Source organism: Anomalospiza imberbis, chromosome 21 (assembly GCF_031753505.1).
Source record: "Anomalospiza imberbis isolate Cuckoo-Finch-1a 21T00152 chromosome 21, ASM3175350v1, whole genome shotgun sequence".
Taxonomy (NCBI): Eukaryota; Metazoa; Chordata; class Aves; order Passeriformes; family Viduidae; genus Anomalospiza; species Anomalospiza imberbis.
Window position 1 is genome coordinate 4,798,336 of NC_089701.1, and position 14,077 is coordinate 4,812,412.

At 44.7% G+C, this 14,077-nt stretch overlaps 1 protein-coding gene and 1 long non-coding RNA gene across 4 annotated transcripts in view; one reads left to right on the top strand and one right to left on the bottom strand.

Moving 5' to 3' along the window:
- The window catches only part of ABL1 (ABL proto-oncogene 1, non-receptor tyrosine kinase), a 77,851-nt gene that overhangs the window by 16,859 nt on the left and 46,915 nt on the right, over positions 1 to 14,077 (bottom strand). For all 3 annotated transcript variants that reach the window (XM_068211229.1, XM_068211230.1, XM_068211231.1), the window contains 2 exons: positions 5,834 to 6,007; positions 4,797 to 5,092 (listed from right to left, as the gene is read on the bottom strand). In XM_068211229.1, the coding sequence (XP_068067330.1) occupies positions 4,797 to 5,092; positions 5,834 to 6,007 (470 nt within the window). The remainder of the gene's footprint in view (positions 1 to 4,796; positions 5,093 to 5,833; positions 6,008 to 14,077) is intronic.
- Positions 5,089 to 8,077, top strand: LOC137486179 (uncharacterized). The gene is made up of 3 exons (XR_011005609.1): positions 5,089 to 5,431; positions 6,538 to 6,672; positions 8,014 to 8,077. It is a non-coding gene; the product is annotated as an uncharacterized lncRNA (long non-coding RNA).

Genomic DNA, 14,077 nt, shown 5'->3' on the forward strand with positions numbered 1-14,077 from the left:
TGTCTTTTTTCAAAAGTCTGGTCAGTGGGACATTTCCTGGAGAGTATGGAGGGGTTGTCACCCTCAGCGTCTTGACTTCACTATTACTGTTTTGGTTATGACGGTTTCATCTGCCTAAATTCTCCCTGAAGCATCACTGGCACAACAGAGTTTTCCCTGCTTTAGGCCTGAGCTTCTGCAGAGGTTTAGCAGGAAGGCAGGAGCTGGTTTGCTCCATCCCTGTGAAGGGCACTGATCGATAGCACAGAAGGAAAATCATTACCGCTGAATGAAAGCCTGCTGCGAGGCACGATAACCCATATTTGTTACCTTCTTAACATTTATACAGAAGATCCATTTTAAGCCTAAAATCCTGCTAAAGATAACAGACAACTGACTCCCTCCCACCAGAGCAGTGTTTCCAGTTTTCATCCTCAAGCCCAGTCTTCTGCCAGGCAAAGTGAAAAAACCTAGAAATTTAATTATTTGAAAAGTGCTGGTTACACCTGAAGGAGACAGGGAGAAATCTTTGTATCAACATGCATTTTGCATCATAGTCTAGGCTATAACACAGAAGATGGAAGAGCTCCATTTCTCACAAAGGATCAAGGTTTGGCAAGGGACAAGCTTGAAGGAAGAGCAGCACCATATTAGGCCACCCAAATTCCTGTCCCCTCCACACAGAGCTAGTCTTACAGCTCACATCACATGCCAAGAGCTATGATCAAACTTCCCAAATGCTTCTGACATGCTGGATGTACACTCAACAGTTTCTGCATGTGCACTAGCCACCTGTTTGGGATTTCAGGAGGCTGGGAAGTTGATGGGGCTGCCAGGCATCCAAAAATCCCAGACTTAGGGTAAAATTCTGCTTCTTCCACCTAGACAGAATATTTGGATGGAAAAAGAAAATCCATCTGTGAAGCTCCAACAATAAGAGAGTATCACCAACAAAAAAGGGAGCTGCGTGTGCAATAGAAAAAAATGTTTGCAGGAAGGGACAAAACCACCCTCAAACTTGATTAGTCTTTTTAATGAAGACTGAAAAATAATGGCAACCTCCTGGGGAGCTTGTTCACAACTCTCTACCAGAATGAATCAGATATTCTTTTGAAATCTCATTTCAACACTATGGCTAAAAAATCCCCCTCAAACAAAAAACCCTACAAAAACCTACAACACTTTTCATGATCAAACAGATGCAATCACCTTAAAACCAGATGTTCTCAGAACAGAAAAGTGACAACATAAGAGGCTGTTACACCTGCTTGGTGTGAGTGACCAAGCATTAGCCAGTACAACCACAGCTGAGAACAAGCTATGCCTGCTTGGGAACGACTTGAAGTACTTGCAGTGGTATGAGCAGTTCCCATGTTACACTGAGAATTAACATCTAAAAATATGGATGTAGAAAAAGCTGAACTCCAGGATTACTTGGAAGTATTAGAGAGGCATGGAGAAGGAAGCTCCCCCATGGTTTTATGACAAGTTATATATCATGAAAATTAGAGATATCTGTATTTAGTGTGACAGATTGTAAGATCCTGTTACAGAAGGAGAAGGAAGCTAAATAAATGGCCAAAGATTTCAGAGAAAAGCTGTAGCAGATGAGGACAGAACAGGACTGCCCTGTCCAGGCCACAAGAACAACACTCCATGCCTTAACACTCGTGAAGTTTTCCATTTACATTAAGATAAATGTCCACCAGTAAATGTGTTTAATCTGTAGGCAGATGTTTTTTCTAACCTCTCACTGAAAACCATGTGGTGCTACTGACTTGTACTGTCGCAGAGGTAACAGACCCAGCACCTGAGTTTTGTAGGGACTCAAGTTTGCTTCCTGGCTATGTTGTTGACACATTCTTTGGTCAATTTTTGTTTAGCAAACAAACCATAAACACCAGTCCTTTTTCAAGAGGCTCTGCTTGCACAAATGGGCTGCTCATCTGCACTTCTGCCACCACACCACATCTCTTTTTCCTGGCTGGGGTATTTTGTACAGGTGGTTAAACTGGCCCATGCTAACCTCAGCACATCCTGAATCCAGTGGCACTCCTGCTCCCCCCACTCAGCAGACAAAACTGAATATCCACACCAAAAAATCCAAGATGATTCAAATCTGCATCCAATTCAGTCACTGGAGGCTCCAGGAGACTCAAGCAGGACCCCAGTCCTGTTTCCTTCCTGCTGAGGACAGCAGGATTTGAAGAACTGGCTGGACAAGGCTATTTATTCTGTTGGGTTTCTCAATAGGTTTTCCCTCAAGTACTATCAAGTCAGGAAAACCAAGTCCTCTGTACCATGGAAGTGGTTTACCAGATGACTGGCTGCACTGTGCCAGCCAAATCAAGAAAGGTCACTTTTAATACCTTAAAAAAACCCCAACCAACAAAACAAAACATTAGAGGATGGTCCAAAATGGTATGACCCATTAAAGTGGGATATAAAGAAAAAATTCCCAGAGGAATTTTTTTGAAGTTGATGAATGCCAATGCATTCAATATCATTTGTATTAAAATTAAGATGTACAAACCTCTGATCTCTCTAGTCCCTTCAATTTTCCCCCAGGAAAAAGTCTGGGTAAGGCTTTGAAATGCAGGACACACCACTGTGCTGAGCAGCAGCTGCTCCACATGCTTCTCTAATACCTCTTTCTCCCAAAGTGTGTTCTGTCAAGCACAGGATATGATCCCACCAAAGCCATTCATCCTTACTGCAGCACTGGGAGATATTAAATTCCCTGGACATGTTGACTAAGGATACAGCAGGCTGGGAGGGCCCCAGGTGCTCAGGGCAGTGAAGGTAAGAGCTTTCATGCAGCACGGCCATGATCTGCTGCGAAGCCGGTAATAAATAGAGCGCGACACGAGCAGCTCAGAGCGGGACCTGCTCCAGCAGCCTCCATTCTGCAGAGGGACAAACAGGGATATTGGCTGTTTCTCATCCCAGCTCCTCAGCTTTGACAGCCAGGGACAGGGTTCTGGAAGAGCACAGTGTCCCCAGCCCAGCAGCACATCTGCCGCTAAGATGTCGCAATTCACTGCCCGGCTCGTTAACGCAAATTGAAACCGATGAGGTTTAACACGCCAGGCTGCGAACTGTAGCACATGATGCATGGACATGGCAAACTGCCCCTCCTGCAGGGATGCTGGCACTTGGCACAGCATCAGGAAGACTGTGGCTACCTCTCTGCTTGATCCTACAATGCCCAAAAGCCACAGGTCTTGGTCACTGCTGCTGCTCAACTTTGTATTTCCAAGTAGCATGAGCTGCAGATCTCCTTTAGTGAATTGTTCCAACCTGCATTTTTTCTCAAAAACACCAATGCAAGCAACTTTGTGGAAAACGAACAGTTAACCTGGCTAACACAGACCTGAATGGATTACTGGAGTTCTGCAGAACTGTTTTTCTGGGATAAAAACAGCTCTGCTAGGATGAAAGACTTCATATGCCAAACTCTATTAGAGCTCAAATGGAGAACATGTGCTATCTCCTCACGGACACATGCTTATTTACACCAACCCAAGGAGCCTTCGGTTCAAAACGTTCACATGTGAGCGCTGCTCATCTGCCAGCATCTATGGGAATAGAAGGAATATCCTCTACAGAGACAGGAGGAGGAATGATATTCCAGACTGCCATGTAGTCCTTCAAGTATGGTGCATGTCAGCACTTCACAGAGCTGATGCTGACCACAGAGTGTGTTTCCATGGGAGGGAGAAGGAAGAATCAAAATGCCGTAAGTTGGAAATATGTTGCCTTAAATAACATGGTCAGAACTGTCTCAATTACAACCCATTTGCTAAAGCAGACAAAAAAATATTTCATCGCTGAATAAAATCTGGTTATCTTATTGGAGGTTTTAGAGTGCTGAGTCTGATCAATAGGAAACACGGTGTACTGGTTCCCTGTATTTTCATACTAAAGATTTTGCTGCCAGTATTGCTGTAAAAAGAGTAAAGCTCTCACAGGACAAAGGAAAATTGGGCACAGTGGGCTGCTGCTATACTTGATTACTTTTATTTTCTTATTTTGAAGAAATCTAATGGCATTGAATCTGTCATCTATTAGATGCTGGCAAGAAGAGCCTCAGCAGCCATGCTCCAGACCCACACTTCGACTTCTGCACAGGATCTAAAGAGACACTGCTTAAAATAGATTTGTTGAAAAACAACATTTTCCAAATTCCAATGCCAGTAGCAATGTTTCCATGAAATCAAAACAAAAACCTGTGGAAAACTACACTTTTATGCTAACATTCCTCTGCAGCATCCACAAAGCACAGCATTGCACCACTGCTACAGCACACAACAATCTAGGGAAAAAATGAAGGAACTGGGGACAAAGCCCATATAAAAGTGAAAGTGCCTACCCGTCTCCAATGATCGCGCTGAAATACTGTAGAGAAATCAAAACAGTAGTTAAAAATACTGCAGAATACCTCAGAAAGCATTCTGTCCCTAATATTTATAAGATTATTAGCAACAGGCGATGACTTTTCTGATTTGACAGTCAGGGATTATCTTTTGAACATAAGGGACAACAATTCTCAGAATCTCTTATTAACGATCTATTTGATTCTGCTCTGATCTAACTCTACTATTTTCTCCCTTAAAGAAAGGGATATAATGTTCCTGCTGATCCGTATTACACGGTTTGCTAAAGGAACAGAATCGTTTTGTCCCAGCCATGTCAGAATCTCACAGTTTACTGTAACCACAGACGACGAGCCCTGTGACCAGAGCTCAGAACCGCTCCTTTCGCGTGCTACTGCTCCACCAAGTACCCCAGCAAGGATTGCACAGCCTGGAGCCTACCTTGCCGTCGGAGGCAGTGTTGATCCTGTAGTGGTAGACCCTGCCCTCGTAGCGCAGGGAGATGGATCTCTGGCCGGGGCTGCTCTCGCTCTCCCGCACCAGGAAGCTGCCGTTGATGCCGCTGCTCAGCAGGTACTCGGCGGCGTTCCGCGACACCGGCCCGTGGTACCACGAGTGCTTCTCCAAGCTGTTCACGGGCGTGATGTAATTGCTGGGGACCCAGCCCTGCCCGTTCTTGGTCTGCGCCTCGCACCACTCCCCATTGTGATTGTAGCCCAGCACGCGGAGCTTTTCACCTTGGGGAAAAGAAAATGGATTTAGGCACGGCAAGCCTGGGAGTTGAGGACAAAGGTAAGTTCTTTCTGCCTAACAGATCATTAAATAATCTCCTATAAGAATAGGTATCTGACTCAGCAGGGAGCATGTGTTTCTCTTCAAGCTTGAGTGGACCTCTCTAAGCCAAATAAAGTCACATGCTTCAGATTTTTAGGCTCTCCTGCAGTTCTGCACCAGCTCCAATACTGCTCAAGTTTAAAAAATGAATCCAGCAAATTTTATTTGAACTGAGTTGGCTTGTTGGAGCTAGGAAAGAACTGGAGTGGATAAACAATAAAAAAATAATTTCAATTAGGAAGGTAAGTAGATGTGACTTGGAGTACATACAGTGTTTTCTTTCTCAATCCTTCTGGTCCTTATATCTGTACAGTCATTTTTCAAACAGGGACTGTGTTTTGAGAACTGTGAAAATAAGAGGCCAGCCTCCAAAATCAGCTTAGCTTAATTTCTCAGTTCAAATTCTTGATCCTAATGGAGAATTTAGTTTTGACAAACGGTTTCTTGCCCAATGCAATAAAAAAAAAACAGTTATCACCTTTAAAATGGTCATGACTTTGTGAAATATTTGTATTTGTTTAAGATGATTTCCCACAGTAAAAAACATTCCATAGGGTTTGGTGTAAAACTTAATTATTTCACAGCGACTTTCCTTCCTACACCTTCTCCCACACTCCCAGTGGAATTCTGGCCAGTGACCTTACCTTTAGTTATGCTGAGAGTGTTGTCCCCACTTGCCACAAAATCATACAGTGCAACAAAGAGGTGGGGGTCATTTTCACTAGGGCAGGAGAGAAGGTTTTCCTTGGAGTTCCAGCGAGCTGCTTCACTCAGACCCTGCGGCTCAAAGTCTGACACTACCGGTCTCTGAAGGGCTTCTGGAGGAGAAAGAGGAAGAGAAAAGAAAAAGCAGGTTCATTTTGGCTGATAAAAGCCATCTGGCCAACCCACACACTCTGACTTTCTAAGCTGCATTGTTTCAGGACACGTGTGCTCCTCGTGCGTCAGAGGATATGGACAGTGCCTTAATGCAGATCTCCTGCCACACAGGCAAGACATTCTTGTTCCAGAGCTGTCCCCAGTCCTCCCAGAGCCCCCAGCTCCTGTCTCTCATGAAATACAGGAAAGGGAAAGCCCCTCTCCATCCCTCCAGTAAATGCAGCTCACGTAGGCTGTTTGCTGCCTGTAAATCCTTTGGCTCACACCTAAGTGCTGGAATGGTTAGATTTGAAAACAAACCCAAGACCTTTAAAAGGTAAATCCCTTAATTATCCTATAAATGAAATGGCTAGAACATGCAGCAAATGGAGCCATTTATAAGACATGGTGAGATTTATAAGACATGGTATTTAAGAAGGAGTTAGGTCTTTCTGGTCTTCACAGTTTTTTAAATAATTTCTTATTTGAGGACAAGGCAGTATTTTTTTGTTGTCCTCCCTCCTGCCCATCACTCAAACCACAGCAGTGCTGAGCATACTTCTACATTTTTAGGAACCCTAAGACAACTCCAAAGACAGAGATTCCTGAAAACTGAGCTTTACAGGTGAGCAAAAACCAACCTTCAAAGTTTTTTATACACTGCAGCACATTAGGCATGCAATATTCAGTAAGTATCAGGCAAGTCCCAATACACCAGGGAATTTTAGTGCAGTTGTTCCTGCAAATCCTTCACTTTGGAGCATGACTGTGGAGTTTGGAGCAGAAATGTTCCAGATAGTTGTGCCCCCTCACTCTTTAACACGCTACCCCCAGATGTGCTGGCAGCACCATGCCTGACTGTACTGGCACAGGGCCAGAACAATAAGTTGTGAAACTTTGTATTTTGAAGGGTCATTCTCCATCTGGATGAGTTTGTTGAGCGAGGTCACAGAGTTGCACACAAACCACTGCGTCAGTGCGGCTCTGGGGACAGGAAACACGGCACTGTCACAGCAGCCCCTTGCCCCATGGAACTGCCCTTCATTACACAGCACCAGCCCCTGTTTGCTGAACCTCTCTTCTGCACAGACAGGGCTTTGGACACAGAAATTCCATGCCAAGCGTTTCCTAGACTGTCAGGTCACCTGGGAGCACAGAACTCTTTTTATACCTGCAATACTCAGTAGCATTGTGCTGCTATACAGATGCAATCCTGTCAAAGCATGGTTTTAACACTACTGTTTGTTTGGCCTGGAAATTCAGTATAAGCTGCGCCAGTAAACCAGTGAAGAACTGATGCAACTGGCATCAGAAAAGGCATGGAAGTTTAGTGCAGACTGGGACATGCCCAAAATATGTTCCCAGTGGGGAAATGCTAAAAAAAAAAATCCCACCAACCCCCCCAAAATTCAACCCCACAAATCATAACAATACACATTATTTTCTTGTATCATTTTTGATAGTGAAAGTGCAAATAGTAGTGGTGGCCACTATTCACCCAAAGGCAATCTGGCATCCTTGATGTGTTGGTCAGGTGACCACTGGTAAAGGCTCTCTGGGTGGTTATTTATGTACATGAGTATTACTATATTTGTTGGAAAATGTATATGATGTATGTGAGCAAAATAGCAAATACAGACACTGCTGGGTCTGCTTTCCTAGCCAAACTGTAACTGCAGGGAGATATATTTCCACAGTGAATCAAAGCAGTTAAACAATTCCGATTTCTAAATGATTCCACCGTCAGAAAAAGTGGTAGTGTGTTGGGGGTTATCTTAAAGCACCTTGACATCCTGGCTTCCTCTACCTGTATCCTGCAGAATATATTTTAATAGCCTGGGTTTCCCTCAGGAGTGACAATGAGACAAGAAACAGAAAATTCACTTTCAGAAATTAAGCTATAATCATTTTACCATGAAAACACTTTGATCCTGTCAAGCCCATTAAGCTCCCTTATCAAACACAGGGCACTACAGTGATGGGAGATACTCCAAGGAGTTAAACCATCAGTGAACACCTGGAACGGACAGCAGAGCTGCAAGGGGCAGACACAACCTCAGCAAGCAGCAAGCAGCAATGCTGTGAGGCTCTCCCCCAAATATGGGACAAACCAGCACTCGCTGCTCCGTGGGATGGACCATAACCTCCGTTAGGAAGGAAAATGCCTCCCACATGGGGCACTAATTCGACAGGAAGGCAGGAAATCCAAGGCAGGCTCCTCTCCAACTCCAGCACATCGCAGCCCAGTGAGGATGGCTCAGGCACAAACAGGGATGGCGATGCGGGAGCAAAGCCAAGCGCTCCACAAGAATCCCTCCCTCGTGCCCAGGCTGTGGCGAGGCTGGGACTGACTCATTACACATGGATGCCAAGGTATGTGCTTCGATTCAGCTGTGAGACAACACCGTGCCAGTGCCAACAACACCCACGAGTGCGGTACGGAGTCGGGGAAGGCTGGCTTTGCTCGATGGCATTCCTACAGACACCCACTCAGTGATAACACCTGCAAAACCAAGGACCCGCAAGAGCAAGGGCTGTTAAACACACACACGAGAATCTGCTAGGCTGGAAAACCACACCGGTCTCCCAGTGAAACCAGAGGATGCTTCAGACACCCTCTGTCTCTTCCAGTTTGACTCTCCTGTGCAGCCACAGGCACCCCAACAGAGGTGAGGGCTGTGTGTGAACATGCTGAGCAGGAGAGCACGATGGAGACATGCCAGACAACTCTTGGGCTGAGGGGGGCTGGTTTTTCCAGAAGGTAGGAACCCCAAGTTAAGAACTGGGGTGGGGAAGGTGGTGAATGAAGCTTGAAGAGTGTCCAGAAAGGGAGGATGAGGCCCTGAGTCAACACAGAGAAGAGTGTAAAGGAAAGAGCAGAATTGTGGTGACCCGAGTGTAGCTTGATAGACCGTGACAAAACACACTTTTAAAGGTCTGGGCCCCAGGAGGAGACTGTCAGCAGACTGAGGACACAAAACCATGAAGTGAGAGAAGCAGACAGGACATGTCCATCTGGGAGCCACGTACAGCCGGCTGTCAGCAGCGTTTATCCCTCTGAGCTATTCTCCAGCAAATCTGCCCAGACATTCCAGTCCTTCAGAGCAGGAATTAGACATTGCTGTTCCTACATATTGAGAGTCTTTTTCAACACACAGCTTCTTCACCTCCTACTGCTGGTTTTAACTACAATTTTACAGCGCTGCTGAGATCTTCAGTGGGCCAGATTCCTCCTAATAAATCAGCCTGGCTGCTGTACCTACAGGAGGCCATCCTGGCACGGCGATGGGGCAGGAAGCGAGCGTAATTCAATCTGTTATCGCTGCGCTGTCATTCCTTCCACACATCCACTTTGTCTTGTGCTGCATCCCAGCAAGGCTGCAATTTATTACTCTGATCATACCGTGCTCTGGATAACACCTGGGTTCCTGACAGGAGTCCTAAAGCAGTACTGTAATTCAGTTCTCCACTAACAACTAAATGATGACTCTTAATTAAAGTGGTGCAGACTTTGAAATAAGACAACAGCAGCTTGTATTTTGAGGCATTAGCCATAAGAATGTCATCATTTCCTCCCTAAATTAAGTTTTTCCCAGTAGGTATTTATGCTTGCACACTAAAAGGTTTCGTAAGTGTAACTATCTCCTACTCGTTACTGTTCATACAGAGCCATGAATCACTGTTAGGGGCTGTGTGAGAACTCTCAGATATGAACAATTCTGGTCTAGATCAACGCAACTGAATTTCCCTCCCAATGTAAGGGAAGGGCTGGAAAACAGGCAGGAGCACAGAATTACACTTGGCTCCTCCAGAGCTGACTGCGAGGCAGTCCCGAGGGAAGGAGGAGACCTCCTGTCTCCCTACAAAACAAACATCCTGTGGGCTTACAAACTGTGCTGGCATTTTTTCCACAAGGTTTGTAGAGCAAGGGAGTGCAGAACACATCTAGCAATCTCTTTGGGGACACAGCCTATGCCACCTAAGCCTTCTCCTTTCCCTACATTCTCTCTACTCTCCTTTTCCCCTGGAAGAAATTATGATAAATGGCAGAATAGCAAGGCAGAGTTAATATTTCCAAATGTTTCTGACTCTGAGCACATATGATGGAGCAGCTGCCTCTCTGTCTCAATATTCTTCCTTAGTGGCCCTCACAGATTCCCTATGCCTGATGGAATATGGATTTAAATATAAAATTAAAGGACCTGTAAAGCAGATCTTTCGAAAAAGAAGGAGGGATTCATGTTTTATTTCAGACTCATCCCCCTAGTGAAATCAGGCTCAGCCTCTCTCCTTACCCACTCACTGCACAGCCCAGGCCACAGACCCTTCTGCAACAATGGCAATTGCTGGTTTTCCTGCTCTTGGCTGATATTTGGGAAGTCCACCTCCTTAGAGCCAGCATGAGGATAAATACCCCTTTTTAAACGTTGTGTGTTTATACACAGAGAAGAAGTAGTGCAGAAACTGATCCAGCCCCACTCCCCTGAGCTGGGCAGCCTCCCCAGCTGTGCTGCCCTATTTCCCCTTCCCAGCGAGGCACCCTCCTCCTGCTGTGCTCCCTTCACAAGGACACCAGGAATCTCCAGTGCTCCAAATACCGAACACCAAGACTTTCGGATGCCAGCACGAGAACAAAGGCACTCATGGCTCTGGCTGCATTGTCCAGGCTCAAAGAGACCCCCACAGTCAAATGCAGTGTTGGATCTTGTCTGAGCACCCCGGTGATGTGGCATCTCCTACTCCTCCAAGAGATTATTCCATAATTTTGGGGCTTTTTCAGTTTTTTATTTTGTTGGTGGTTGTTTTGTTGGGTTTTTCTTCAAGTTCACTCTTATACAGACCTGCAGGTTCTACCTGAGCTCATTCACTGAGTTTATTCCATTTATAACCCCTTAGTGACATGGCAAACATCATCTTTCTCCAGCCAGCTAATCACAGCTGTAGATGGATGGAATGGAACAGTGGGTATGGCAAAAATTTGAATTTTACTCCCAAATCTGCCACTGAGTTCTGCCTGACCTTAGACAATAAAGTCTGGGAGAGGAAGAGGAAAGAGTAACTAGATTCAAGTGAACTTCAATGACACTTCAGTATTTCTGACAACTTCACTTTTATAGCTTTTGGTTTTGTTTCCTTCCTGAAGGAGCAGAAGTAGGGAAGTCTGCCTGATTCTGAGCCCTGGGCAGGGAAAGCACCAAGCAAGAATCATCAAGATTTACTGTTATATTCCCTTGTTTTATTAAGCAGCCCCACACAAAGCTCAGGGAAGGACTGACATATCTGTGGATGATCACTTTTAAGTCTGAAACCAGTTACAACTTTTCCTATTAAATGATAATCCTTTCCCTCACCACACCCCATGGGAAACTGTAGCAAGCAGCATCAACCAGATTTTTGAACAAATAAGAACCACTAGAACAAGCACATAACAAAGAAGCCACTACAAAGCCAGAAACGTGGATAACAGCAAGAACTCTACTGAGTAGTGCTAGATGAGAGGCCATGAGGTGAAGAGCAGAAAATAGCCAAGGAAGAGAGGAAACAAACACAAGGGAGGCAGCAACTCCAGGTTAATGCATTTTCTCTCCCTAGCAGGGTGACCAAAGCCCTGCCTGCTGATCCCAGTGACATTGGGGCAGAAGAGTCACTGTGCTGCCAATTTAGGTCTGGCTTAACATGTGCCCAAATGCATTACAAAAATCCCTCTCCAGGAACAGGGCAATGGGTACAAGCTGCCACTCCTCCCCAGGCTCGTCTACTCTAGCTGCAACAAGACAAGCTAAAAGAAATAAATTAGGAAGAGTGGGGGAAAAAAAAAAAGTCAGTCTGACAGCTGGCAGGACAGGAGTCTTTTCAGTTAGAAAACAAAAGGACTTCACTAGTGTCCCCAAAATGTTTTATTTTTTAAACTTCACAGAGAACGCTGACAGGTTTTAAGCAAGGCTTTTGCTTTTCAGTGGTAGAGCCAAGCCCAAAAAGGCAGCAAGACTATTCCAGCCCCTATTTGGGACATGGACACATTCTGTTTTCCTGATCAGATTGGCAGCAGTACTCGCTGTGCCTCTTCCCTTCTACTCTTTACCCTTTCTTGGTGTGAAGTGGGTGAGGAATTATTCACTTTGGCAAAGGCAGACAGGAGAAAGTAGATGAGAGAAATTCAAATCTGTCACATTTTAAAATAATATTTACTAGTGGGAACAGAAATGAGGGCAAAGAAATGTCCAGCTCAAACATCAATATGAAAACTGAATCATTGTTAGAACCAGTTTGAACTTATTTTTGATCAAGTTAAGAGAAGATTTCAGCTTTTTCAGGGAGCAGGACAGTCTGCCCTTGCACAGCAGCACACAGCCATGGGCCACAGCACCTGCCAGCCCTCCACACCACACACAGAGCATCTCCAAACAACCCTCGTTCCTGCAAACTAACAGAGCATAAAAGCCTTTCAGAAGGGACCACCATGAAAAGAAAACCACATTTCTGATTACTTGGTTGAAGGACACTTACACCTACACAAGTGTCTGACACCAATCAGCCTTACAGCAAATCCAGACTCAGCATAATATTCTCCAAAAGTGTGTTTAAAAATACAACAAACAGACTTGATTTTGTTCCATCCCATGCTATTCATCAACCAAGAACTGAATTATTTCTGTTAACATATGAATACAAAAATAAAGAATTAAGTAAAATTTCATCTATCCTCCTGGCTGCAACTGGTTTTCCAAGCACCTAATGGACCCTTCAGCCTTTAAGCACTTATGTTTAAGGTTTCCCAGTCTACTACAGTAAAGAAACTTTCAGCTTTCCATGCAACTAAAATAACAACAGCAGAGTTAAATCCTCCAGTGATATCACCATCATCTCATTTATTCTTTCAGAAGCTTCACAGAGGCTGTGGGATGTGCATGGAAATGGACTGGCCATCACAGGCTGTTCACAGGGATCCAGGAGCAACGATCCAGAGTTTCTGACCCTTGACACAACCCTGCCCCTTTCTCGTGATCTGCCAAGCTTAAAATAACAAATCCATACGTAAAAACTTGTTACATTCTTAAGGGCAACACAAGCAAATGGATTTCACTTGTGCTCTTGGAATTCAAGAGTTTGGGACAAGCCACCACCATTCTTTTGGATGAGTCCTCAACGATTATTTCAACCTCATATTAATGTTTATAAGAAAGCTGCCCAGGAAGACACTGAACTTTACAAAGGAGTAACAGAAAATCCTGCTTTTTTAAACTTCTTTTTCCTCAGATGAGTATCTCACCCTGCCCTCCAGGAGTTCCCCAATCAATTATGGAGCTTCTGGGCTGTCTATGTCACAATTACCACAATAAGGTTGCAGTTGCCACATTTGTACACCTTTAACATCCGCTCTGACACTGGCTTTGGGTTTGCCCCATGCTGAGCTGAGACGCGAGACTGAGCTACCTTGAGATCGAGTAAAAGTCATTTCAACACACATTTCTCATTCCATCATAAAAAGCAAATATACAGCCACAGACTCAGGGAAGCAGAAGGTGGAAATACTACAATATTAATTGTGTCCAAAGTTCTTAACTCATACTGCCTATACATCCAAGTCAAACTATGCTCTAATCCTATTATGAAACTGCATTGCAAATTGGGGAGGGGGGGAGTGGTTGTAACGATCACAAAAGAGAAAACTTGCAAAAAGAGTCAGGGCAACACCCTTGTAACATCATCCTTCAGCATTCGTTTCTGCAGAGGGAAATGAGGCCCCAGATGCTCTGCCTGCTCTCCCAGGGCTGTGTTGAAAGATCCAGCAGCACAGACAGGAGGCCCAGCACAGCTTGGGGCTCCTTCTCTGTACACACCCTGAGCAATACCAGAGGCAGGGGACACAGACAGAGGCTTTGTATACTTAAAAGATTGCAGAAGAATTCAGACACATAAAAACATCAAAATTATTCATGCATCTGCCCACCATTTGGTTTCTGAAACTTTAAATAAGCAGAAAAAGTCCTCTGAACACTGTTCTTTGATTTTAGAGAACAGAAAATTCC